We start from the raw sequence: 25,615 nt of genomic DNA, 5'->3' as shown, positions 1-25,615 counted from the left end.
CCTGTCGCTTCCCCCACGGACCAAGGGCCAATCCAGGGACAGGGACTATCCACCTGCATGCCCAGCACTCGGCACTGAGCCAAGGAGGGGCTGAAGGGTGGTGGGAGGGGTCTGTGAATCCAGAGGGTGGGCTGCCAGGTGGGGGGCTCTGTGAACCTGCAGAGGGTGGGCTGCAGGGTCAGGGGGACAGACTGTGAATCCAGAGGGTGGGGTTTGGTCCTGGCTGCCCCATGGGATTTATCTTATTGAACAAAATGTAGCAAAGGGCATAATATGTCATCGTCACACAGGGACCACACCCACGTGACTACCTCCCAGACCGAGGAACACAAGGCCATCAACGCTCCAGAAGCCCCCCACCCCCACCGCCACATAACTGCTATCTGCGCTGCCTGCGGGGTGACCCCTGTACCTCCTGTGGGACAAGGTCCTGCTGGGGGCTTCTTTCCACCTTCCGTGCCTCTGCGTCCTCATCGAGACAGCAAAAGGCCGGGCAAAAACATCTCAAAGCCCTTCCTACCTCTTCCATGCTCGGAATTTGTCAAGTGGCACAGAAGAGAGCATCACAAGGCAGGCTTCCTGGAGAAGGTGGTGCCGGGCAGACCCTGGACAGCCGACGAAGGCGTCCAGTGGCTGAGCTGGGAGGAGGGAGGCCAAGCCTCAGCCAGACAGATTCTTGCACAAACACACACAAATCTCCCAGTCAACTCCCAGCGGTCAGTTAGGCCTTAGCTCAGAGAGGGCAGGGGCCCGGTCACCGTGCTCACCTCCAGCACGCGCCCCGTGATGTATTTCTCACAGCTGTCACAGCGGATGCCAAACTTGGCATGGTAGTCGGCTTCGCAGTAGGGCAGCCCGTCCCTGCAACGAGACAGGCAGTCAGCACAGGGCGGGGTCACCTGGGGACCTCCGAGTGCTTGACCCTTGAGATCTAACAACCCTCACCAACAAGAGGGTCTGCCCTCAGAGTGGGGGAACGCCCACCTGCTCAGATAACAATGCCTCCGGCAGGCAGTGCCACTGTGCGCTCCCAGGCACCAGCCCCACGGGAAATATGAGGACAATGGTCCCGTTTCGCAGAGGGAGAAACTGAGGAGCAGAGGCCAGCCCATCTGCCCAGCAGGTAGCAGGGGCTGACAGCTGCAGCTTCTGGGAAACGAGAGCTGCTTCTGCAGACCTGGCTCTTCTTTCTGGCTCCTTCCATCCAAAGTTCAACATCTGGGGTGCCTTAGAAAACTGGGAGCCAAAAAGGGGGGACAGCAAGGGTGCCCACTTTGGGGACAGGGCTGGAGGACGACAGAATGCCCAGGCGAGGGTGTAGTAGGTTAGGATGAGACATCACTGTCCCCCCTGCACCCCCGCCCTGCATCCCAGCCCCCAAATATGAGGGGTGACAAAGGCTGGCTCTGGCCACACATGGAGGGGCCCGGCCTTCTGTAGTGCCGGGAAGAGCAGGAAGGCTGCGCAGATGCGTCCGTCCCTCTCCCACGCACACACGCCATGTGCCTGTTATGTGCCAGGCACATAGGACTCAGGGAATTCCGGTCGAATGCCGTCATCCTGGGCCTGCCCCTCGAGCAGCGGCTGCCTCGGACCCCCCATAAATGAGCTGTACGGAAAAGCCGTCTGCAGGGTCATCCCTGGCACAGCTCCTGAGCTGATCTTCAAACCCATTATCATGATTATTATGAGATCAATACACCAGGGTGGATATCCGTGTAGATGTGGAAGGGCAGGTCGGCAGTGACCACACATGGTGTGGGGAGGTGCTGCTCCGCCGTGGTTAAGTGAACAGGCCACATCCCAGCTGAGTGACCCTGGGCAAGTCGCTTAACTTCTCTGAGCCTCAGCTTCCCCATTGCAAAATGGGGAAAATAATAGTAAGGACTAATGAAGAGAATGGCAGTCACTCTCCAGGGAAGGCGCTTGCCAAGGTGGCTGAAGCCACTGGCATTACTAACCAGGGCTGTCTTCCCCGCCCCGGACGCACCAGCAGGTGTGGGGGTGGCTGGCACAGAGTAGGGTGCCTGCCACTCCAGTGCACCCCCCTCCAGCAGCGCTGAAGTTGCTGTAGTGTTCCAAATTTGGTTTGAGTTTTGACACAGCTGTGATCGAAGGGAGAATTTCTCAGGCTGTCCTGGATGAGACCCCAGCTCCCTTCCTTCTCCCCCAGGCTCTGACTGTTGCTAGGTCCCCAGGAGGTGGGGTCATGAGTCCCAGGCCTGGGCGACCCTCTCTGGCTGCAGCCTGGGAGTGGCCCACAGCTCAGATGAGCCATAACTTGAGAGAGGGGCAGCCCTTCCTTCCACGTGAGAGGAAGACATAAAATGAGTCCTCAGGCTTACTTCCAAATGCCGCTGACCTCAGGACTCCCGTAATAACCCACAAACGGGTGTATTTGCAGCAGACGGGAGGTTAAAGATAACATCTCCATGGTAACACCAACGCCCTCCTTGTCAATTCTGGGACAGCTCTGGAGGCTGCTAAGTAACATGCATGGTGTGGGTGAGCTGCCAATGCTTCGGGAGGGGCCTGCCAGCTGCACGGGGCTGGACATTTTTGTTTTATATTAAAGTGCTGTGTGCACCACGCTGGGCAGTCCCTGACTGACTGTGATGCAGGCGGGAAACTCGTGCACCTCACAGGCCCTCACCCTGGGGAAAAGCTCACCTTGGTTTGGAGGTTTTACTTAAAAGGCTGCATTGGAGATCATCGCAGATTTCCCAGCAGTTGTAAGAAACAATACTGAGAGATCCCATGGACCCTTCACCCAGTCTCCCCCAGTGGCGACGCGGAATCAGTACACGCCGTCAGCCAGGAAGTGATCACGGACAGCCTTCGGGCATCACTCAGGCTCCACGTCACACGCACGCGATGTGCACGCTTATGAGCATGTGTGCCTCGCTCCGTGCAGTCCCATCACAGGACGCTTTTCGCCTCCGTCAGTTCCTGGGATGACTGTGCTCCCATAGTGCTTTGAGAACAAGCACAGCATAGACAAAAGTGGCCAGAAGACCCCCCAGCTCCCAGGAAGGGGCCCTCTGCGCAGAGAAGCTCCCCTCTTCCCTCTTCCCCTCATCCACCTGCTTGCCCTGCCCCTGCACCATGCAGAACGCTTGCCTGTCTTGGGTCCCTGACCTCCGAGGGTTAAAACACACCCCTAGCTCCTGGCCCTGAGCTGCTTCCATTCAAGGCCATGATCTTCCCAGAAGGCTTCCCCAGTCCCCAAACCAGCCACCACCCCAGCCTGACCGCACATTTGTGGACAGGTTTGGTGCCGGTGGCAGCCACCCCAGGGGCCCCTGTGATCTGCAGAAGACAGAGTGCGTAGCTGTGGGGCCCCAGCCCCTCTCCTCGTGCCCGTGGTGGCCTCTGCTGACATTGCTTCACCTCCTGCAGGACATCCAGGTGCCAGAATGGGCAGCCGATCCCATGGGGATGGTGGAGGGGGGACTCAAGAGACGGGGCAGGAAGGCACTTTTAAACTCAGCCCTGGCAGCCTGCTTCTCACCCACAAAAAAGGAGCTGGATGCTGCAAATGCCATTACAGAAGCCAGGGCTGGCCGGGGAAGGGGGACTCAAGGCTGTCGGGACAAATTCGCTAGGCTCTGGGCCGCACTTCTTTTTTTTTTTTTTTTTTTAATTTGGCCGCGCTTCTTACCCAGCGGCAGGACGCAGAGAGCGTGGCCGGGGGACAGGAGCAGAGTGAGGGACGGCGCAGAGCAGGGAAGCCCGAGCCAGGCGCTCACCGGAGCCTTCCCACACTTACTTGCTGATGTACTCGGCGTTCAGGAGCTTCCCACAGCTCTTGCACTTAAAGCAGCCCAAGTGCCAGTGCTTGTCCAAGGCTACCAGGGCCTGGCCGTTCCTGATTTCTGCGCCGCAGCCCCCACAACCTGGAAGAAAGAGAACAGAACACAGACACCCTCACTATTGTGAGAGATGTCGGGCAGGCCCCTGCTCTGCAGATTCCATGAAGGGCCCTGGGGCAGCTGGGAGGGGAGGGACAGACCACCGCCACATGGAGTACGTGCCAGGTTGAACCCAAGTATGACTCGATGTGCCCACCAAAGGGAAATGGGCCAGACGAGACAGGGCTGAGCCAGCTCCCAGCCCCCAACCCAGTCAGCCCACTGCACTTGGCCAGCCAAACCCACCTTCTCTCTTCCTGCCATCCCCACGGTGACTGGCACTCTCCACCCTGTGGCCACCAGTCTTGTGGGCCCCTGCCTGGCCTCCTGGTGCCCTCTCTGTCCCTCCCAGCCATGCCTGCTCTGCTTACTTGCCCCATGTTCCAGGCCTGGTCTTCCTGCTCAGGACCTCCAGGCTCTGGCCCTGCCCTGAGCAGTGGCCCACAGTCCCTCCACCTTATGGGCCGCCACACAGGGGTCCACAGCCAGTATCACGGGTGTGCCGGAGGCAGGGAGGGTGCCCCTGGCAGAGTGGGTGGAGCAGGCTAGGGGGCTAGGGAGAGCCTGGGACATGAGCCTGCACAGGGTGCGTGTGAGTGCGTATGCATCTGTGTGCATGGCATGTGACTGTCAGCATGTGGTTGCGTCTTGAGGGAAAGTGCGCATCTGTATGTCACCTGAGCCTTCCTGTCAACACGGGACGGCAGGGGTGCTGGTGGGAGGCGGAGTGGCAGAGATGCCCACAACAGCGTCCCCAGGAGAAGGGCCTCTCACAAGGTGACCACCTGGTGACAACAGCAACAGCAACTGGGACAGAGCTGGGCCCATGGAGTCAACCACCCGGCGTGCACTGATTGATGGATGACACGCGCGCTCACTCCAGGGACCTGCACCCGTCGTAGCTGAATGTGCGTCAGTGTGTGACTGGTGCATGGGCGTCTCTGTGTTTGTGTCTGCATGTGAGTGTGTGTCTGTGTGTTTGTGTTTGTGTCTGTGTGTGTTTAAGGGTATGGTTGTGTTGGGGGCATGACCAGGGCAGAGCCTCGAACCCGTGATGGACAGGCAGGGCAAGGATGACTGACAAACAGGGCCCTGCAGCCTGCAGGAGCCCCTGAGTAATTCACAGCCCAAGCAGGGACCCCTCGTGTCCCGACGCGCTGGGTACAAATCCTGGCCCTCACTACAGGCTGGGTCACACTGAGCATGTTCCTCCGGCGGGAGCCCCCATTTCCTCATCGTTGGGTGGGGAGATCACCTCCTCACTTGGTGCCTGCCCGGATCTGATGTTAATTTACACAGAAGACCTGGCCCCAAGCCCTGCATCCTGGGTGGACAGTGAGCACCGGTGAGGCCACACGTGGGCTTGCTGTGTGGTAAGAGCTCAGCAGAGGCCACTTTCCGGCATGGCTCCATGAGTTTCTCTGGCAGAGACCTGAGTCATATTATTTTTAACAATTAAAACAAACTAACACTCACAAAGCTGTTGGTCAAGCTCAGGATTTCCTAAGTGACCACACTGTGCATATTCACATGCGACTTTGGAAAACGGCCAGAGAGCAGATTCAAACTCCGAGGGAAGCGGGGCTTCTTACTCATCTCAGGACCCTGGGTGCCCAGCTCAGGCTGTGGGCTTGAGAGACACTCGGGGAATGAATGAATGGATGGATGGATGGATGGATGAATGAAAGCCAAAGTGAGAGGACACCTTCACCTGTCTCAAGTCCAGGAGGCGACCCTCCTCCATCAACCACCCGCTTCCCCATGCTGCTTCCCGTGTCTCTCGGAGGCAGAGAGCGCACAGTCCCGGCTTTGCCTCTCGGCTCCCACAACCGAGCAAGTGATGAGGCCACATTCTGCAAAGCTCTGCCTCAGTGGCTCTCAACTTGGGGCACTTTTGTCCAAGAGACACTTGGCAATGTCTGGTGCCCCTTTTGATTATCATAACTTGGAGGGGGTTCCAGCCATCTAATGGGTAGCGTCCTGTCAGGACAGCCACCTTCAGCAAAGGGCTCCCTGGGCTCGCATATGAATGATGCCGGAGCTGAGGTCCCCGGCTCCGAGGCTTTGCTGGCTTCTCTGCACGTCAAGGTAGCACAGCACACAGGACCACGTGGCGGCCAGAGGATGGACGGCAGAGAGCAGCGGTCAGATCCCCACTCTGCCCCCCACAGGCTGTGACCTGGGAAAGCCACTTCACCTCTCTGTGCCCCTGGAGTGAGGGCACGTGTAATCCGTGGATAAAGGCACACACAGGTGACCGGTGCGGTGGGCCCGCCTCTGCGCTCACTGCCATGGCTGTTGCCAGGCGGCCCCCTCGCAGGAGGCCTGCTCCCTCTGGGATGCCATTGTGGGCATCCCCGACACTCTGCCTCCTACCGTATTGGCTGGTGCCCTCCCTTGCCGAGGAGCTTCCTTCGCCTTGAGCTCCAAGCTGCAGGGGGGAGTGAACCTCACACCTGCCTCGGCCCCCTCATTCTCCCATCAGCAGTACACACGGGAGATGAGAGCAAGGTGCAAAAGGAGTGTTGCCATGGAAACCGCATCCTCATGTTCTAAACACACCCGTGGCCCCACATCGCTTTGCGGGTCTGTACATGGCAGCTCAGAGCGCTGTGTGACACAGCCTGTGGACCAGAGCTGCCAGCAGCAGGACATCCCTAGCATGGCAGAAGGGGCCTCAGGACACCCCAACGTCAGCTGGCCACAGGCCCGTGCACCTTGGCTGGCACTGCCCGTCAGCAGCAATGGCATGACCCTCCTAGAACCATCCACTTTCCTATTTCCCCCAGAATGCTCCCTCTTCCACAAGTTGTGGTCTTGGTAGAGGTGGGGTGGGGCAGGACGTGCCAGGCAGCCTCCTGGAGCCTCGGCTGGGCGCTCAGGGGGTGTGGGTACAGGGGCCAGACCCCCACTGCAGCACCCCAGGTCTAACCAGGAGTCGGAGGAGTATGGGGGCGTCTCAGATTCTAAATTAAATCTGAGATTGGGTTTTGGAAACCAGGACTCTGACAGAGTTCCAAAACTTGAAAGTGATTGGAAATCCATGAACGTGCCTTGCAGTTTCATTTAGGAACCTGGACTGAGGAAGAAGAGCTGCTTGGAAAGATGAATCACACTCAAGTTCAGCCCCAATGCACTGCGGTCAGGACTAGACGGGGACACAGACCTGCCACGGGCCAGCTGAGGGGTGGGGGCTCCTGGGAGGATCCTGGGCTTACCACCTAGCCGCAGCCAGGGGTTCTCCTGTTTCCTACACAGCCAGGGAGGGGTGGGGGCTCTGGGGTTTACCCCCCAGCCTCACCCCAAGCTCCCCTGTTTCCCAGGCAGCCAGCAAGGTTGGGGGGGCACCCACCCTCTTAGCACCACCCTTGCAGGAGCAGAGAACGCAGGGGCTCCAAGTGCCACAGCCCAGGTGGTGAAGCCCCATTGCTGGAAGAGTGGAGGACCCCAAAGCCCCATCCTTGGGCCCGGGACCCTGGGGCTGCCCACGCCTCTTTCTGTCCCTTTGTCCCCGACTCTGGTGGGGCCTCCCCAGGTCCAGAGGGTGGCCCTAAAGAGCCAGGGTCAGCCGGACCCAAGAAGTAGCCGCGGGGTCTTCTCTTCATGGATGGTGCCTGCTGTCCCTTTTTTCTGTGCCAAGCCCATCTTTCCCACACCCTGGCTGACCCGCACCCACATCGAAGGCCCAGAGAGGGGACACCTCTTGTGCCCAGCGCACAGTGGGGAGTGCAGTGCCCACCCAGCGTAGCCGGGCTCAGAGCTGCTGCTGGGTCGGCATGGCACTCACACTCTGGGAGGGCCGTCCTGTGACAGGCTCGCAGCCAGCAGTGGGTCAGGCCTGGAGAGCTGGGGGCCTCACGGGAAGGGGCAGAGCTTCAGGGACACAGGGGAACCCCCCAACGGGCATGGTGGGGAAGCTGAGGCATGTGGGGTCTTGGTTGCCCACCCTAAAGCATTTCTCGTTCCTGAGTGGCCTGCTTGGGGCAGCAGACGGAAGCTCAGGGCCGCGGGACTCAAGCTCGCGCTCTGCCTCACGAGCCAGCCACTCTCCCTCCCCAGGGAAGGACAATTGCACAGGCAGCCATGTGAGGCCCTGCCCTACTGCCCCCCCGGCCCAGAAAGCTGGCCAGGCAGACGGTGCTGCTTCCTGAGATCTGGACTGACTTGGCTCTACCCCGCTCCACAACCATCTATGGCTCCTCATGGCCTCCAGATGTACCAAGCACACCAAGGCGTGGCTTTGGAGGAAGTCGCCACCTGGTTTTGGTGTCTTGGTGCCATTCCCGTTCCCCGCCCCCACGCTGCAGCCCTGCCCACTCACACGGGTCAGGTGGGTGCACCCAGCACATTTCACAGGCGTCAGTCTTTGCCTTCGCTTCTCACCCGTAGCATCTTCGCCCTTCCACAGCCACCTGCTGGAATTCAGCCTGTCTCTCCAGCCACCTCCTTGGATGGCAGTCAGGACTACACAGGGACCGCCATCTGGTCCTAGCTGGGCGAGCTCACTTGAGTTGAAAGGCCTCAGCCCACCCCTCAGCACTTCCGCTCCTGGATGGATGCTGGGCATCCAGAGCACCCACCCTGCCAGGTCCAGGGCGCTGCTGCACCTCAGAAGAGCTCCTCCAGGCACAGCTGCTCGGGGAATGTATGGAGGCTGCAGTGGAGGCCTGCAGACATGCACACAGGAGCCCCGACTGCTGCTTCATGCTTTTGAGGCACAGACCGGGAGGGGTCAGGTTACGTTACTAGCCGTCGAGGGGTCAGGGGAGCATTTGTTCTTTGAAAATGCAAATTTGATATTTCAACATAAACTTTACATTTGGAGAGGGCAGAACCTTTCTGCCAAGGGTACTGAAATCTTCAAAAAAAAAAAAAAAATTCTCAAACAGTGATTCTGTGGTCCATCCCCTCCCCCACCTTTTTTTTCTGAGACAGTCTCACTCTGTCGCCCAGGCTGGAGTACAGTGGTGCAATCCCAGCTCACTGCAACCTCTGCCTCCCAAGTTTAAGCCATTCTCCAGCCTCAGTCTCCTGAGTAGCTGGATTACAGGTGGGCACTACCATACCCGGATGATTTTTGTATTTTTACTAGAGATGGGGTTTCACCATATTGGCCAGGCTGGTCTCGAACTTCTGGCCTCAAGTGATCCTCCTGCCTTGGCCTCCCAAAGTGCTGGGATTATAGGTGTGAATCGCCGAGCCCAGCCCATATTTCCTTTTTGAATTTGGCTCCCAGGAAGCTTTGGACAAACTTTTCAAAACTGATCTCCTTTCAAAATTTGCCATAGAGCTCTTGATGACGATCTGAATTTAATTGTAATAGGACTACTGTTTGTGATGCAAATTCTCAAAAATTCAATGAATCCAGGCCCCAGCTAGAGAGACATTTTTGAATGGAGGACTCTCCTAGCAAACCCCAAAGCAGCGCCCTCCCCTCTCCCCCGCTGCTGCTGTGAACTTGCCTCCCGAGGGATGCAGGCTTTGCCTCATTTCGCAGAGTCAAATTATAACCAGCCCACAGCCAACACTGCACTCCTGGGTGGCTGGAAGGGAATCGCCTCTGTGGAGGTCTCAGCACAGCAGGCGAGGTGGGGGGGAAGGAGGCGCTGGGCACAGGAGGCGAAATTAATTGCAGGCAGGAGGCTGACTCTGGAAATCAGTGGAAACCCCTCCTCTGTCTGGGGACACCCCAGTGACCACGGTGCTCAGAGCAGGATTCTGCAGCAGGTGCCTGGCAGCCGCTCCACTCCCAGGGCCTGTGTGCCATCTCATGCCCTGGCAGAGCTACCCCAGCTGGGAAGGGTGACCTGGCTGTCCCCTCCTTGCTGATACCTGGGCCCACACCTGCGAACCCCAGCTGGCATCTGAACTTCAGCTGGCATTTGTGTTTTCACACTAACAACCTCCTGCTTCCTAATTCGAGAAGCATCTGTTGAGTCCCCACTGCATACACACCTGGCCTGACTCACTCCTGGGAAGTGGAGCAGTGAACCCGAAGGACCCTGACCTCTGGAGCCCGGAGCTCAGTGCTTTTCTACGGGTTCCCCAAAAGGGGTCCCGAGTGGCCTGGAACTAACAAAGGGGAGCTGAGGGGAGTGAATGCTGAGGGAGAGGACCTGAAGGAGACCCAGAAGGCTTCCTGGAGGAGGTGGGCTAGAGCTGGGCAAAAGCAGCAGCGGCACATGGGGTGGAGGAAACAGCCAGTGCAAAGGCTTGGTGGCACGAGAGCCCCAGAAACTTCTGTCCCTGGCTCCCTCCTCAAATTTATCCATAACGGGTCACTGCAGCTGCTGCTCCTCTGGGTCCTCGTCTGTCAGGCCCTGTTCCTGGGCACTGCAGAGACCACGCCCCCAACTCAGACCCCCCTATCCAGCACACCCCGCACTCGGCACACACCCCTCAGTACTCCCAGCACCCCCCACTGAGCACCCCCAGTTCAGCATGCCCCACTCAGCACCCCCCACTCAGCACCCCTCACTCAGCACCCCCACTCAGCACCCTCCAACTCAGTACCCCCAGCACCCCCCACTCAGCACCCCCTCAATTAGCATGCCCATCCACTCAGCACCCCCCCACACTCAGCACCCCCCACTCAGTACCCCCACTCAGCACCCTCCAACTCAGTACCCCCAGCACCCCCCACTCAGCAACCCACACTCAACACCCCCTCACTTAGCATGCCCATCCACCCAGCACCCACCCCACTCAGCACTCCCCCACACTCAGCACCCCCCACTCAGTGCCCACTTACTTCGGAGGCCCTGGGACAGGTGCGCAGTGCTGCCCACAGACACGGGCAGGGAGCACTTCTGGCACATGCATTCCTTCCCATTGAAGGTCACTCGGTCCCCGGGGGGGAAGGGCAGCCTGAAACAAGAGAGCTCATTACCAGCCAGGCCCACCTCCAGCTCCTCTCTGGGGGAGCCCTGCCCCAGAGCAGGCAACCAGGGCCAATGTCTCCCCAGGACCTCGCAGAGGTACCACCCACAGGCTGAGGACGCAGGGCCTCTCCACTCAGGCACTGCCGAGCCCTCACAACAGGACCTCAGGTGGTCACTGACATCTGAGCCTCAGTTTTCTCATCTCTACCAACAGGCAGAGTCATTGTGCCTAAGGCGGCGGTGAGGACCAGCCAAGGGCCAGCCCCGTGCTTGGCACACGGCAACGTGCCAGGCTTCCTGGACCCCCAGCCCCTCCAGCCCACCCTGCCTTCTCGGCCACATGGGAGGCCTTCTCCATGTCAGCTCAGCAGCAAGGGCAGCAGCCATGCTGACTGGGCATCTCCTGCGTGCCCGGGGCCGGCTATTGTGACAGGTGCCGTACAGGCATGCCTCATTAATAACCCACGTCACTCAACTTAGTGTTTGCTTCATGTTTTCTCTATAGGTGAGAAACTGAAGTTCAGAGAGGATATGTAATTTTTCCTAGGACAACGTCAGAACCAGAATCAAACCAAGACCTGACTGGCTTCAAAGTTCCACGATTTAACGGCTTGGGTCTCCTAAGAGGGCAGTGTCTTTCAAAGCACACCTCGCAGACAGGAAGGCGCTATATAGTTGAATTCTGTCTTTATTTAAAATTCCGGCATTTTGCTCTAAATGAGTTGTTTGCATTTATTTCAGTTTTTAAAAATATTGCATTAAAACAGCATTCGCCTGACTACTGAGCTTTTTGGCACCATTTTAAAGTCTCCATCGCCTGGAGCAAGGATGGGTGAGGGACAGCAGAGCCGGACGGGTGAGGGACAGCAGAGCCGGCCCATCCCCCTGCAGCCCCGAGGATGTCTTTGGAGACTGAGGGGTGGCTCAGGTGGCTGCATCTAGCAAGCGAAGGCCAGGCCACCGGCAGACGGGCCAGAAGCACAGCCTGAAAATGCTGCCGTGTCTGCCCTCGACAGCTACTGCCACCAAGCTCCCAGCAGCTGCTTCCCTTCCCCAGCTGAGCCTGGCCAGAGAACCAGGAGCTTTAAAGGAAGAGGCCCGTGGAAGTGTCAGTCCACAGATGCTCTTAAAAGCCCCTTCCTGGCCAGGCACTGTGGCGCACACTTGTAATCCCAGCACTTTGGGAGGCTAAGGTGGGAGGATCACTTGAGGTCAGGAGTTTGAGACTAACCTGGCCAATGTGGTGAAACCCCGTCTCTACTAAAAACACAAACATGAGCCTGGCGGGGTCGCAGCTACTCAGGAGGGTGAGCCAGGAGAATCGCTTGAACCCGGGAGGCAGAGGTTGCAGTGAGCAGAGATTGCATCACTGCACTCCAGCCTGGGCGACAGTGAGATTCAATATCAAAAAAAAAAAAAAAAAGAAAAAAAAAGCCCTGCTCAAACACCTTTGTCGGGCTCCATCTGTCTTCTTCAGGGAAGGTACCATGAATTCATGGTTGAATGAATGAATGGGTGAATAAGTGAAGGACTGAAGCTCCCCTAGGAAGCCACACTTAGCCTGCTGTCTCCTGCTGAGACCCTGACTGGCCTCTCAACGGGGCCTCTCACCGGGGCCTTCTCCCTGAAGCTGAGACCACCATGCCTTGCCCTCCTGAAGGCCTGCCAGAGGCCCCACCTATGTGGCTGGCATCTAGTGCCTGCAGCAGGTATGATCCTGTGCTCCCACTGGGCCAGTGCCTGCTCCTGGGGACCCAGGACAAATACAGGCAAGCTAGGCCCAGGGCCCTCTCCTCCCATCCACTGCCCGGGAGCCTGTGCGGCTCTCCCACGCCCGTGTTGCCACCTGTGTGAGTGCTGTGGTCTGCTGTCCCCTGTGTCTCGGTGTCTTGCAGCCTCTCTGTCATGGGGATCTTGTGTGGGAGTCCCTCCCATCCCTGGATGTACTTGGAGCAAATCTCTGGCTGCGTAACCCAGAGCAAGTGACTCAACCTCTCGGAAATGCTTCTCCCCTATAAAACAGTACTGAGAACACCTGCGTTCCAGGGCTGTATTCACACATTCCTTCACCCACAGGACATCCTGCCTGCTGTGACCTATTGCCTGACCCGGGAGGGGCTGACTCGGGCAGCTATGCTTTTATTTCCTCAACTTTATCGAGGTGCACTGTGACAAATATGTACACCCATGTAACTGCCACCACCACAATCACGATGCAGAACATTCCGTCCACTGCAAAAAGCCCCTGTGCCTGTGTACAACCACGCTGTGCACTAACTGTGGCCCCAGGCACCGGGATCATCACTGTCACCATGGCCCCAGGCACTGACTGTCACCGTCACCATGGATTAGATTTGTCTTTGAGGAATCACAGAACACGCTGTCTGTGGTGTTGGATCCGTGTCCCAGGTTTGAGATTCACCCATGCTCCTGTCCCTACTGATCCTTTCTTTCTTTCAGGAATGAGTGTTCCACCCCACGGATAAACCACCGATGGGAATTCCATGCCACTGCTGGGGGCTTTTGGGCCATTTCCAGTGTGGGGCTGTTACAAATGAAGCTGTTAAGCACAGTTGCCAACAAGCCTCTCCGCGGACACATGCTTTCCTCCCTTTTGGGTGAATACATAAGACGGGTTTTCTGATCAGAGGCTAAGTGTGTATTTAACTTTATCAGAAATGGCCAGACTGGTTTCCACAGCAGCTGTGGGAACCATGCTGCATTTACCACGGCACCGGAGGGACGGTCCTCTGGCTTCACATCCTCGCCAGCACTGGCCAGGGTCCACTTGTTAGATGTAGTTGCTCCGATGGAGGTAAAATGTCATTTCTTTGTAGTTTTTATTTTCATACCCCTGTGACTAATGATGGTAAGCATTGTTTCATGTGTGGTGTTGGTCATCTGTACATATACATACATGTATATATGTATTTTTGATGGAGTCTTGCTTTGTTGTCCAGGCTGGAGTGAAGTCAAACGATCTGGGCTCACTGCAACCTCCACCTCCTGGATTCAAGTGATCCTCCGGCCTCAGCCTCCCGAGTAGCTGGGATTACAGGCATCCACTGCCACACCTGGCTGATTTTTGTATTTTTTAGTAGAGATGGGGTTTTGCCATGTTGGCCAGGCTGGTCTTGAACCCCTGACCCCAAGTGATCTGCCCGCCTCAGCCTCCCAAAGTGCTGGGATTATAGTTATGAGCCATCGTGCCCCGCCTCTTTTGTCCGTTTTTAACAGTAATTTTGGTCGTCTTCTTATTGAGTTGTAAATAATAAGCATTTTGCACAGCTGTGCCTCATCGGACACAGGCATCCTCCACCAGCTGATGGCTTGCTCTAGCTGTTTCTCGTTTTGCGTTTCCTTCAGCCCACAAAACTTCCTATAAGTTTATTTCGGTGCGGGTTGGCTGGCAACAAATTCTCTTAGCTTTGTGTGTCTACAAACGTCTTTGTATTGCCTTTGTTTCTCAGTAACGGTTTTGACATTTACTTTATTCACATACAATATAACGTGCAATGTGAAATGGCTTCTAGCATATTCAGACTTGTGCAACTATCGCTATAATCAATTTTAGAACCATCTTATCGCTCACAAAAGAAGTCTTATACCCTTTAGCAGTCTTGCCTTCACTGTTGGAAGCTCTTTGTGCTTAGTATAGAATCATTTGATAGGTATTTTTCTTTCAGCATTTAAGAACTGTGGTTCTACTGTTTTCTGGCATACATAGTTTCTGATGAGAAGTCTGGAGTCATACGTTTGTTCCTCTGTAAATAATTTTCTTTCCTCTTGCAGCTTTTAAGATTTCTTTTTAGCTCTGGTTTTCAGCCATTTGATGATGATAGAGCTGGTAGATTTTGATGTGTTTATTCTGTCTGAAGTTCATTGAAATTCTTGGATCTGTGTGTTTACAGTTTGCACCCAGTCTGCACAATGTTCAGCTATGACTTCTTTAAACACTTTCTGGTCTTCCCCATCCACCTAGATAGAGAAATAGACCTAAACCCACCGATCACTGAGCTGCTTTTTGTGTTTTTCAGTCTTTTTTTTCCCTCTGCTTAAGTTCAAATTCTTCCTCTTGCTGTGCCTTCAAGTTTACTGACATTTTCTTCTGAAATACCCAATCTACTGCTGATTCCTTTTAGGAGATTTTCCTCTTCGGCCACTATATTTTTAATTTCTACAGGCACACCAGTAGTTTCTTTTTATATTTTCCATAACTCTCCTATTTATGTTCACATTTCCTTAAAATACTTATATTTACAGTAGCTATTTTAAAGTCATTACCTGCTCATTTCACCATTCCAGTCATTTCTGGGCCTATTGCTACTGACTTTTCTTCTGGCTTGGGGTCACATTTTCTAGTTTCCTTTTATTAGGTTGCTGCTTTTTACTATTAATTTTTTATTTTTTATTTATTTATTTATTTATTTATTTTGAGACGGAGTCTTGCTTGGTCACTCAGGCTGGAGTGCAGAGGCCTGATGTTGGCTCACTGCAATATCTGCCTTCCAGGTTCAAGTAATTCTCCTGCCTCAGTCTCCCAAGTAGCTGGGACTACAGGCGTGCGCCACCACACCCAGCTAATTTTTGTATTTTTAGTAGAGATAGGGTTTCACCATGTTGGTCAGGCTAGTCTTGAACTCCTGACCTCAAGCAATTCACCCACCTCAGGCTCCTAAGGCGCTGGGATTACAGGTGAGAGCCACTGTGCTCAGCCCTTTACTATTACTTTTAATGACAAAATTCACAATTACTTTGGCAACAACCTAATACAACTAGTAATTTCTTTCTCTTTCCTGCCTTCCTTCTCTTTCTTTTCTTTCTTTCTTTTTCTTTCTTTTCTTTCTCTCTTTTTTTTTTTTTTTTGAGACGGAGTTTCGCTCTTGTTACCCAGGCTGGAGTGCAATGGCGTGATCTCGGCTCAGCGCAACCTCCGCCTCCTGGGTTCAGGCAATTCTCCTGCCTCAGCCTCCTGAGTAGCTGGGATTACAGGCACGTGCCACCATGCCCAGCTAATTTTTTTGTATTTTTAGTAGAGACGGGGTTTCACCATGTTGACCAGGATGGTCTCAATCTCTCAACCTCGTGATCCACCCGCCTCGGCCTCCCAAAGTGCTGGGATTACAGGCTTGAGCCACCGCGCCCGGCCCTCTTTCTTTCTTTTCATTCTCTCTCTCTTTCTTTCTTTTTTTTCAGGGTCTTGCTCTATTACCCAGGCCGGAGAACAGTGATGTAAACATAGCTCACTGCAGCCTCAAAATCCTGGGCTCAAGCAATCCTTTCAACTCAGCCTCTCAGGTACCTGAGACTACAGGCATGCACCACCATGCCAGGCTAATTTTTAAGTATTTTGTACAGACAGGGTCTTGCTATGTCATACAGGCTGATCTTGAACTCCCAGCCTCAAGTGATCTTCCCATCTTGGCCTCCCAAAGTGGATGGATTATAGACATGAGCTGCCATGCCCAGTCGTCACTAGCAATTTTTGATTGGCTATTTAACACTTATAAATTTTATATTGTTGTAGGCTGGATTTTTAAAAATCTTGTGAAAAGTGTTGGGCTTTGCTCTGGCAGGCATTTTATTTGCAGATCAGTATGACTTAAAAAAAATATCAATTTAAACAATAGATATGGGGTCTCTTTATGTTTCCCAAGCTGGTCCCCAATCCTGGTCTCAAGTGATCCTCCTACCTTGGCCTCCCAAGGTGCTGGATTATGGGTGTGAGCCTCCGTGCCCAGCCGGCATGATCTTTCTGAGGATCATGCGTACTTTGGTAGAGCAGGTTCACTGTAGCCCTCACTCCAGGGCTGTTCTGTCCTCTGGATAAGGCCTGTCTCTTTGGTGTCCACACTGCATGCCCTGGCATTCAACAAGGGATCTCTGCCCTGGACAGGACTCAGCTGTTTCCCAAATCCAGGAATTGTTTCGCTTGCAGCAACCTGGTCATTCTCTGCCCCACTGTGTGAAATTCCTCTACGATCACAGGGCTTCCTATGTGGTCAAAGACTCCCAGGCCCTGTGTAGATGGGCGCTCCTGCTCTACAGTGCCCCCATCCCTCTGGGCTTCTGCCCACCAAACTCCAGCTGAGCCTTCCTTTCTGGTCACTGTCTCCTGGCTCGGGACGATGCCACGGTCTCCTCGGGTCTCACCCCCAACGCCAGGCTATCCTTCCAGAACTGCCTCCAGGAAGGAAGCTGAGCAATCACAGGCCTCGCCTCCCTGTTTCCTCCTCTTAGTTCTGAGCTCCACGTTCTGGAAACGGTTGTTTCGTATGTTTTGTCCAGTTTCCTAGTTGTTGATGGTGGCCGGGCAAGTCCAGTCCCAGTGACTCCAACACGACCAGGGTTGTCTGTTATTATTTGTAAAATAATAGAGTAACCAGAGGCGATCTCACAGCAACTGTGAGATGGTAACCCCCATCTCTAAGCTACGTACACAAAAAGCAAGCAGGCAGATAATCCCTGGGAGAGGTCTGACCCAGGTCATGCCATGACGACACACTCCCTAGGGTATCTCCCTCCCTGGAAATACTCCTTGTCCTGGTCCCCTCTTGTCCTCCGCATCCTCTGACAAAGGTTCCATTTCTGTCTCGGGCACACGCTGTAACCACGGGGAGCTGCTTTGGAAACAACATTGAAAACGCCCCTGCAAGCTGGGTGTGGCGAGGCAGGGAGTGCAGGACAGAAAAGAACGCTGCTTTCCTGTTTTCATTCTTTGTTTTCTGGAAACAGAACATTTCCTGTGGGAGGAACGAGTCGGGGGCTGCGGAGGGAAGGGGGAGGCAGGGACCGCGTGGGAAGGCTGCCTGGGGGACCTCCCTGCCCAGCCCAGGACGCACGGGCCCGCTATGTCACACAGGCTGGTCTCGAACTGGCCTCGACCCCGTCTCCGCAGCCAGCCCTCGCTGCACGCGTGCTCGGTGCCAGGCAGCAGACCCAGAGAGGAGCGGCCCAGCCCGCCCCGGCGCAGCTCCCTGCGAGGAGGGGGCGGGTCACAGGAGGGGGCGGGAAGAAGAAAGGAAGGGAGGGCGGGAAGGAGGAGGGCCCGGAGGCGGGGACTCACCGGCACACGGCGCACACGAAGCAGTCGGGGTGGTAGGTCTTGCCCAGCGCCGACACCACCTCGCCCTCGATGAACTGGTCGCAGCTGAAGCAACGGGTGCCGTAGAGCCTCTGGTAGTCCCGCGTGCAGATGTACTCGCCCTGCCGCACGAAGAAGCCGCCCTCCGCCAGGTCGCAGCCGCACGCTGGGGAGGACGGGCGGGCGGCGTCAGCGGCAGAGGGGACCAGCTCCGTGTCCCCACCCAGGCCCCGGGTGGACCCGGTCCACGAGCACACCACCACCCGACACGGGCCGCGAGGCCTCGGCACACGCTCGGGGCAGCTTCGGCACACGCTCGGGGCAGCTTCGGCACACGCTCGGGGCAGCTTCGGCTCACGCTCGGGGCGACACACGCTCGGGGCAGCTTCGGCACACGCTCGGGGCAGCTCTCGGCACACGCTCGGGGCAGCTTCGGCACACGCTCGGGGCAGCTCTCGGCACACGCTCGGGGCAGCTCTCGGCACACGCTCGGGGCAGCTTCGGCACACGCTCGGGGCAGCTCTCGGCACACGATCGGGGCAGCTCTCGGCTCATGCTCGGGGCAGCTTCGGCTCACGCTCGGGGCAGCTCTCGGCACACGCTCGGGGCAGCTCTCGGCACACGCTCGGGGCAGCTTCGGCACACGCTCGGGGCGACACACGCTCGGGGCAGCTTCGGCACATGCTCGGGGCAGCCCTCGGCACACGCTCGGGGCAGCTTCGGCACACGCTCGGGGCAGCTCTCGGCTCACGCTCGGGGCAGCTTCGGCACACGCTCGGGGCAGCCCTCGGCTCACGCTCGGGGCGACAAACGCTCGGGGCAGCTCTCGACACACGCTCGGGGCAGCTCTCGGCACACAATCGGGGCAGCTCTCGGCTCACGCTCGGGGCAGCTGCGGCACACGCTCGGGGCAGCTTCAGCACACGATCGGGGCAGCCCTCGGCACACGCTCGGGGCGACACACGCTCGGGGCAGCTCTCGGCACACGCTCGGGGCAGCTTCGGCCCACGCTCGGGGCAGCCCTCGGCACACGCTCGGGGCAGCTTCGGCCCACGCTCGGGGCAGCCCTCGGCACACGCTCGGGGCAGCTTCGGCACACGCTCGGGGCAGCTTCGGCTCACGCTCGGGGCAGCTTCGGCTCACGCTCGGGGCAGCTTCGGCTCACGCTCGGGGCAGCTTCGGCTCACGCTCGGGGCAGCTTCGGCACACGCTCGGGGCAACTCTGGCACACGCTCGGGGCAGCTTCGGCACACGCTCGGGGCAACTCTGGCACACGCTCGGGGCAGCTTCGGCACACGCTCGGGGCAACTCTGGCACACGCTCGGGGCAGCTCGCTCTACTCTAGGGGGCCGGGCTCCTGGGACAGGCTCCATCCAGCTCTGGCCCTGGCCTGGCGTTGAGTGGACTTTCCTAACAGAAGCTGGGCAAAGGGCGCTGAGCGGGACAAGAACTGGGCTCCCCCGAGGGGCTGCCCAGCCTCCCACCCTCACTAGGGGGCCCCCAGCCTCCATGACCCCACCAGGGACGGCCCCTGGGCCCTTCCTGTCCTCAGTGGGCTGTTCCCAGCACTGGGCATCCAGATCAGGAAGGGGCTAACGCCTGGTCACCTACTGTGTGCTAGCCCCCGTGCTGGGGCGGAGGTCCCTGGGAGGACGGATCGTGTCCTTGCGGTCAGTCCCTCCAGTCCGCCCCGAGGCTTCCCGGGCCCTCCCCCACTCCTCTGTGTCTCCACGTCCCCATGTCTCCCCACAGCATGGACGACGTCTGGAATCCCGACCCTGCAGGAGGAGAGGGCCTGTGGATTCCTGAAAGGGAAGCTCTTCGTCTCTTTTCCCAAAGACACCTGCCCCAGGACGCTGAAGCCCGGAGCTCCGTGGAGGGGTGAGGGACCTCTGCCAGGTGGGGAAGGGAGCACTCCCGCTCAGCACCACCAGCTCAGAGGCCCCCAATCTGCGTCCTGAGACACGAGTGCATTCCTCCCGTAAGCTCCCCTCCAGTGCCAGGGCAACGTGGGAGCCACGCGTGGTTTCAGAGTGAGCAGCCCACAGCCTCCCACAACCCGGCTGGCCCCAGGCCCTCCCTGCTGGAGTCACAGAAGAAGCCCCTGCCGCCCCAGCCCCACTGGCCTGGTCAGTGCTGGGTCCCGCCTGCTGGGTCAATGCAGCTCCCAGCCACCGAGGAGGGGCTTTGAGAAACCATGTTGCCCTCATCAATTTAAAGCTGACATCTAAAAGTTTTCATCACCATGTGAACTGCTTGCAAAGGATGCTGTTTCTGCATATTGTAAATATGGGTGCCTCTGACGTTTGGAGGGCATCCAGTGGGATATCGAGGCCAAAGCAAGACCCTCAATATCTGCCTAAAAAACCCTTGACGGTACTCTAGGGGCAAACCAGCTGGAAGCAGCAGTGTGGCTGGAAAGCTTTTATTCTGGGATTTAGTTGTCTCCGTTTCTCCAAAGAGAAGTTCGCTCTTCTGATATGGTGAGACCTAAACGGAGCAGCTTAGATTCCAGACGCCGGAGCTGCCCGGGTTCGAATCCCAGCTCCACCCACATAGTGTGCTGTGTGTCCCTGGACAAGCTCCTTAACCTCTCTGGGCCTTCTTGTCCTCATCTAGGACACAGAACCTGTGTCAGAGGGGCACACGGCAGCACAGAGAGCATCCCGTGAGCCAGTGCGACGCGAGACCTGAGTCCTGCCTGGCCCAGCGTCGAGTCCCTGGCTGCTGCTGTAACGGCCGGAGATGCTGACTCTGTTTTGTCTCAATGTGCGAATGAAAACCCAGAATGAAACCCAGTCTGGGCGGTCTGGGAGGGAAGAGGGAAAGGTGTAAGATGCCTGCACTCACTCCTCCCAGGTGTTCTGGATCATTTATGAGAAACAGCCAAGGGCTCCCAGCATCAAAGGGAAGCTCCAGACAGGTGGGCCTCAGCCTCGGGCCAGGGCACCCGCGCTCTGCACGCACGTTCTGGCTCATGAAAACCCAGCATGAAATCCGGGCTGAGGGTGAAAACGCTTTGTCTGATCTTGCACCATAGGGTAGACCAAGCAAATGCATCCCGACTGTGGAGGGGCAGAGACTCTGGGGCAGGCGTCCCCAAACTTTTTACACAGGGGGCCAGTTCACTGTCCCTCAGACCGTTGGAGGGCCGCCACATGCTGTCCTCCTCTCATTGACCACCAATGAAAGAGGTGCCCCTTCCTGAAGTGCGGCGGGGGGCCGGATAAATGGCCTCAGGGGGCCGCATGCGTCCGCAGGCCTTAGTTTAGGGACACCTGCTCTGGGGCCTCACTTTGGAGAGCTCTAGCATTCTGATATCAACGCCGACTGCACCGAGGGAGCAGCTGGGCAGCGATCGGGCTCCTGGCACTGACGGCTCTCACCGCTCTGCATTTGTCTATTTCTCTATGCATACAGATGAGACGGCGTGGGCTGTGGCTTGAAGGAGAAACAGGGGCAGTGGCTCTGGCACCCCACTCCAGCGCCGTGAGGCCCCTCCCAGGAGCACCGGGCAAGTGAGCATGTCCAGCCCCAGCTGTTACCTGGGAAGTTGCTGGTCAGATTCTAGCTGTCCTGAGTATGCCAAGGTCACCGCAAGGTGGTTAGATCCCAGACCTCTGTCTGCTAAAAATAACACGTTCAAGTCCCCTGGTCATTTTAGAAATCCTTATGGACACAACACATTGTTCTTATATTGCATTTTGCAATTTATCAAATTAGCACAGACACTGGGGGGCGGCAGGGCAGGTGGGGGCATGGGAGCACCATCCTTCGGGCACACGCTGCGGTCATTTACGAGAAACAGGCAGGAGATGGTGGCAGGCAGGCGGGGAGAAATGTGAATCAGCACCACCTTCTGGAATACCATGTGGCACTGACGCGAAGGAATGTGAAACCTGTTGTCGCCCTTTGACCCAGCAGTCCCTCTCCTGGGATCCATATCAAGGCAATGACCATGACTGCCACAATTCCCTGCATTATGGGGACAATAAAATGCCATAGATGTCACCTATAGATGCCTGGGCTTTAGTGTCAGGCAGCCTGAGCTTGAGTCCTCGCTCCTACCATTTCCCAGCTGTGTGACCTTGGCATAGTTACTTGCCCTCTCTGAACCTCAGAGTCCTCATGTGTAGAATAGGGTTAGCAATACCAGTCTTGCGTGGTGGCTGTGAGAAGCCAATGGGGTGAGGTCTCAAAAGCCGATTAGCCCAGCGTCCGGCTGGAAATGATGTCAGCACCCACCAGCGCAGCAGTGACGACTGAGTTTACTGTGGGGCGTGCGCTTGAAGGAATTTGGGAGGTTATTGACGTGAATGTTGACGAATGTTGAAGTATAGTGAGGAAAGTGCCCACGTGCTAACTGAAGTGAACGAATCAGGCGTACGGCACCTTCGAATTTTAAAGAGACTCAGACAAAGGGAAGACCAGGAGGAATATACGCCCAGATCCAAGCGGTACCATCCAGGGTGCTGTCCACCGCTGCTCTCTATTGCTCTACATTGGTGAGTGGAAGGAGACGCGGATTCACATCAAAACACACAGAAAACAGAGAACCCCGGGGCGCGTGAGTGAGCCTGAACCTGGGCGAGGGCTCCAGGGCCAGGCGGTCACCGCAGTGCCGAGTCTTGGCCCAGCCTGGCTCAGGGGCCCCTTCCGTGAACAACAGGGAGGATGTCATCGGAGATTCCTCCTGCGGGACTTTCACAACCTTGCCATGTGATCCTGACACTCCTGGCACCCTGAGAGTCTCAGGCTGTGCGGAACAAGGAGCGCCCTGAGCCGGGGCCGGGGCCCACCCATCTGAAGCTTCCCTTTGAGGCTGGAGGCCCATGGCTGTTTCTCATAAACGCCTGGAATGCTCCGGAAGTGCATGTGCAGGCATCTCACACCACTCCTTCATTCCTCCCAGCCTGCCTAGAACAGGTGGCTACTTATAGTCCCAGATGGAAGTGTCCGCAAGGACAATGCCACCCGCCTTACCCGCGCAGCTCACGGCTCTCCTCCCGGATACGCGTCCTTCCCTCCCTGCCTATTTTCTTGGCTCCTGCTAAGATTGTGGACTTGCTCAGTCCTGCTTCTAACAGGACCAGAAGATGCCTGCCTTCCCGAGGGTACATGTGGGTATGGCTTCGTCTTTTCACTGCTGCCGTGTCCCTGGGCATTCCGAGGAGGGAGACGACAGACCGCGGTGAAAACAACATATTCCCAAAGCACAGAACTCAGCCACCCTTCCAAGGCCGGGTGACCCAGATTAGTTTCTCCAGGCGCTCCGTGCTGCGGGTTTGACGTATTTATGTTCAACATGCGTTCGCATTTGTAGGGTAAGGACAGGGCCAGCTGGATCTCAAAGGCATCCAGAATCAGACACCGTCACACCCCGCATCCCAGCCACTGTCGGCTCCAGCCTGGGCACCTGCTCCTGCCTCTGGCCTCCTCCTGACTCCTGTGCTGGCCTCCCTCGCCAACGAGCGCCCAGTCATCCATTGAAACCTATAAGGTCGGAGCAAGACCCTCTGCACTTCCTCGCTGGCGTCAAAGCCACGGTCCTCACAGGGACATAGAGGCTCACCCTTTCTTATTCCCTTTGTCGTTCTGCTCCAGCCACATGGGCCTCCTGCTGTTCCCAAACCTGCCTGCTTTAGGCTCTGCCGTGGCTGTTCCTCTGGTGGGAACGCCCTTCCCTCACATGAGTGAATGACTAACTCCCTCACCCCTTTCCAGGCTTTGCCCGAAGATCACCTCCTCCGTGAGGCCCACCCTGACCACCCAGTTTGCATCTTTCCTTCCCTAGCAGGGACCACTTTCCAGCATACGATGAAATTTGCTTTTTTATTCTTTATTGTGTTTGTCGTCTGCCTCCTTGCATTAGACCCGGTCCCTGTGAGGACAGGATGTCTGTTTTGTTCACGGCTACCTCCCCAACACCCTGAACAGTGCCTAGCACGTAGTAGGTGCTCAGTAAATAGTTGTCAAATGACTTTTACTTAGAAAACCTGGGTTGAGACACCTGCCTAAGATCCACATGAGCTGTGGGTGACAGAGGTGGAATTTGAATCCCCAAGCCTGGGGCAGCCATAGACAAGAGGATAATCATACAATTTCTTTCACAGATTTTCCCTGGTAAACTGAGGCACAAGTAAGTGCCTGGGTAGTAGGAACCCAACACAGTGGGACCTCTCGAATCAGAATTGGGTTGTGACACAATCGTCTTCCCTGATAACAGACCCTGCTTTGGCTCACCTGGTGACGTGCCTACCAAGGGTGGCCATGGCTGGGCTGAGTCAGTCATCACCCTCCTGTTCCTCGTTGTCAATGGGGGTAAATGTTTGACAGAGTTCTGGCCAGTGAGTCATATGAGGAGTCTTTGGGGAAAGCCTTCAGGGAAAGGGCTCTCCTCCCTAATGAGAGGGAGGGTTATACCAGGAGAGGGCCTTTCCCTGCGCACATCTCCAGGCTGGATGCCATGCTGTGAGTGTGATGTTGGAGCAGAGGCAGCCACCTGAGACCATGAGGAGAGGTGTGATGTTGGAGCACAGGCAGCCACCCGAGACCATGAGGAGAGGTGTGATGTTGGAGCAGAGGCAGCCATCTGAGACCATGAGGAGAGGTGTGATGTTGGAGCAGAGGCAGCCATCTGAGACCATGAGGAGAGGTGTTGGAGCAGAGGCAGCCACCTGAGACCATGAGGAGAGGCACTGCTGACATGAACAGGGTGCAGTGTGGGAGAGGGAGCGTTTGGGCATCTGTGATGACCCCGGTGAGTTGTTTAATTAGCCAACCCTGGGGTAGGGCTGTGTGTCTACCCCCAGACTTCATGTTAGGATGATAAACGTCCATGATGGATATTTATGAGTTGGGTCTTCTTTTCATTCATCCCAAAGTACCCTCAGTGATTCATAAGCGGCATTCTCAGGAGAGCCTGGAGAGATTAACCCCAGACGGGGCGGTCCTGATGTTAAGCAAGTGCCGTTCATTGGAAAGCGCGAGGGAAATCTTAGTTACTACGTGCTGTTCTCCCGAAGGAGAAGCACAGGGCCCCACACTGACGACAGAGCTTTCCTAGGGGAAGGGGTGGCCACCGCCCTGGCTCCTGTATCTGCAGAGCCAACAGGCCTGGCACAGGTGCCTGGCACAGAGTGAGACTCTGACCAGCTGTGGGTGTATGTGCTGGATCTTGGCACTGGGCCTGCCCTCAGACCCCTGCCACTGCCGGAGCCCATGGTCATTAATCATCTCAGTGATGGAGGGCGTGTCCCCGGCCCTGGCCCAGCCTGCCACTGACACTGTCTTGTCCCACCGCCTGTAGCTGCCAAGGAAGAGGTCAGGGTTATACCCACATCCACTGGAGGAGACAGGGGAGGGGGACGTGGGACAGCCCCCACCACCCATGAAGCTTCTGGGTCACAGGAGGTAACGAACTTGACTCTGGGATCTGATGCATGCCCAAGGTCTGTGCTTACAGAAATCCTTTCAAATAAAGTGTAAGCTTTCCCTTTGTCTTTTAAAATAGGCTTTTAAAAAGAGCCTTCTAATGGATTTTGCTTTTCAGAAATGTGGCAAATGTATTTTTATGGAGAAAACATTAGACCAGACAAATCCCACGATGCCCTGGAAAGCCCTAATGAAAAGCATGAAATCTACCAGCTGCAGGGAGAGAAAGGCCAGGGCGGTGGCCACCCCTTCTCCCAGGGGAGTGGGGATCCTGGGGCTCAGGAAGGCAGACTACCTGCTTGTTT

At 56.5% G+C, this 25,615-nt stretch overlaps 1 protein-coding gene across 19 annotated transcripts in view; it reads right to left on the bottom strand.

Moving 5' to 3' along the window:
• ABLIM2 (actin binding LIM protein family member 2) overlaps positions 1-25,615 on the bottom strand; it is a 189,127-nt gene that overhangs the window by 109,597 nt on the left and 53,915 nt on the right. For all 19 annotated transcript variants that reach the window (XR_012516799.1, XR_012516803.1, XR_012516800.1 and 16 more), the window contains exons 3-6: positions 17,859-18,042; positions 10,663-10,778; positions 3,770-3,896; positions 768-861 (exon numbers count right to left, since the gene is read on the bottom strand). Coding sequence is in view for 14 of the 19 variants with exons in the window: in XM_074395839.1 (XP_074251940.1) it covers positions 768-861; positions 3,770-3,896; positions 10,663-10,778; positions 17,859-18,042 (521 nt within the window). In the remaining 5 variants the exon portion in view is untranslated. The remainder of the gene's footprint in view (positions 1-767; positions 862-3,769; positions 3,897-10,662; positions 10,779-17,858; positions 18,043-25,615) is intronic.

The sequence above is a fragment of the Saimiri boliviensis genome, chromosome 3 (assembly GCF_048565385.1).
Source record: "Saimiri boliviensis isolate mSaiBol1 chromosome 3, mSaiBol1.pri, whole genome shotgun sequence".
NCBI classification, from domain to species: Eukaryota; Metazoa; Chordata; class Mammalia; order Primates; family Cebidae; genus Saimiri; species Saimiri boliviensis.
This window is presented reverse-complemented; position numbering and strand designations above follow the sequence as displayed.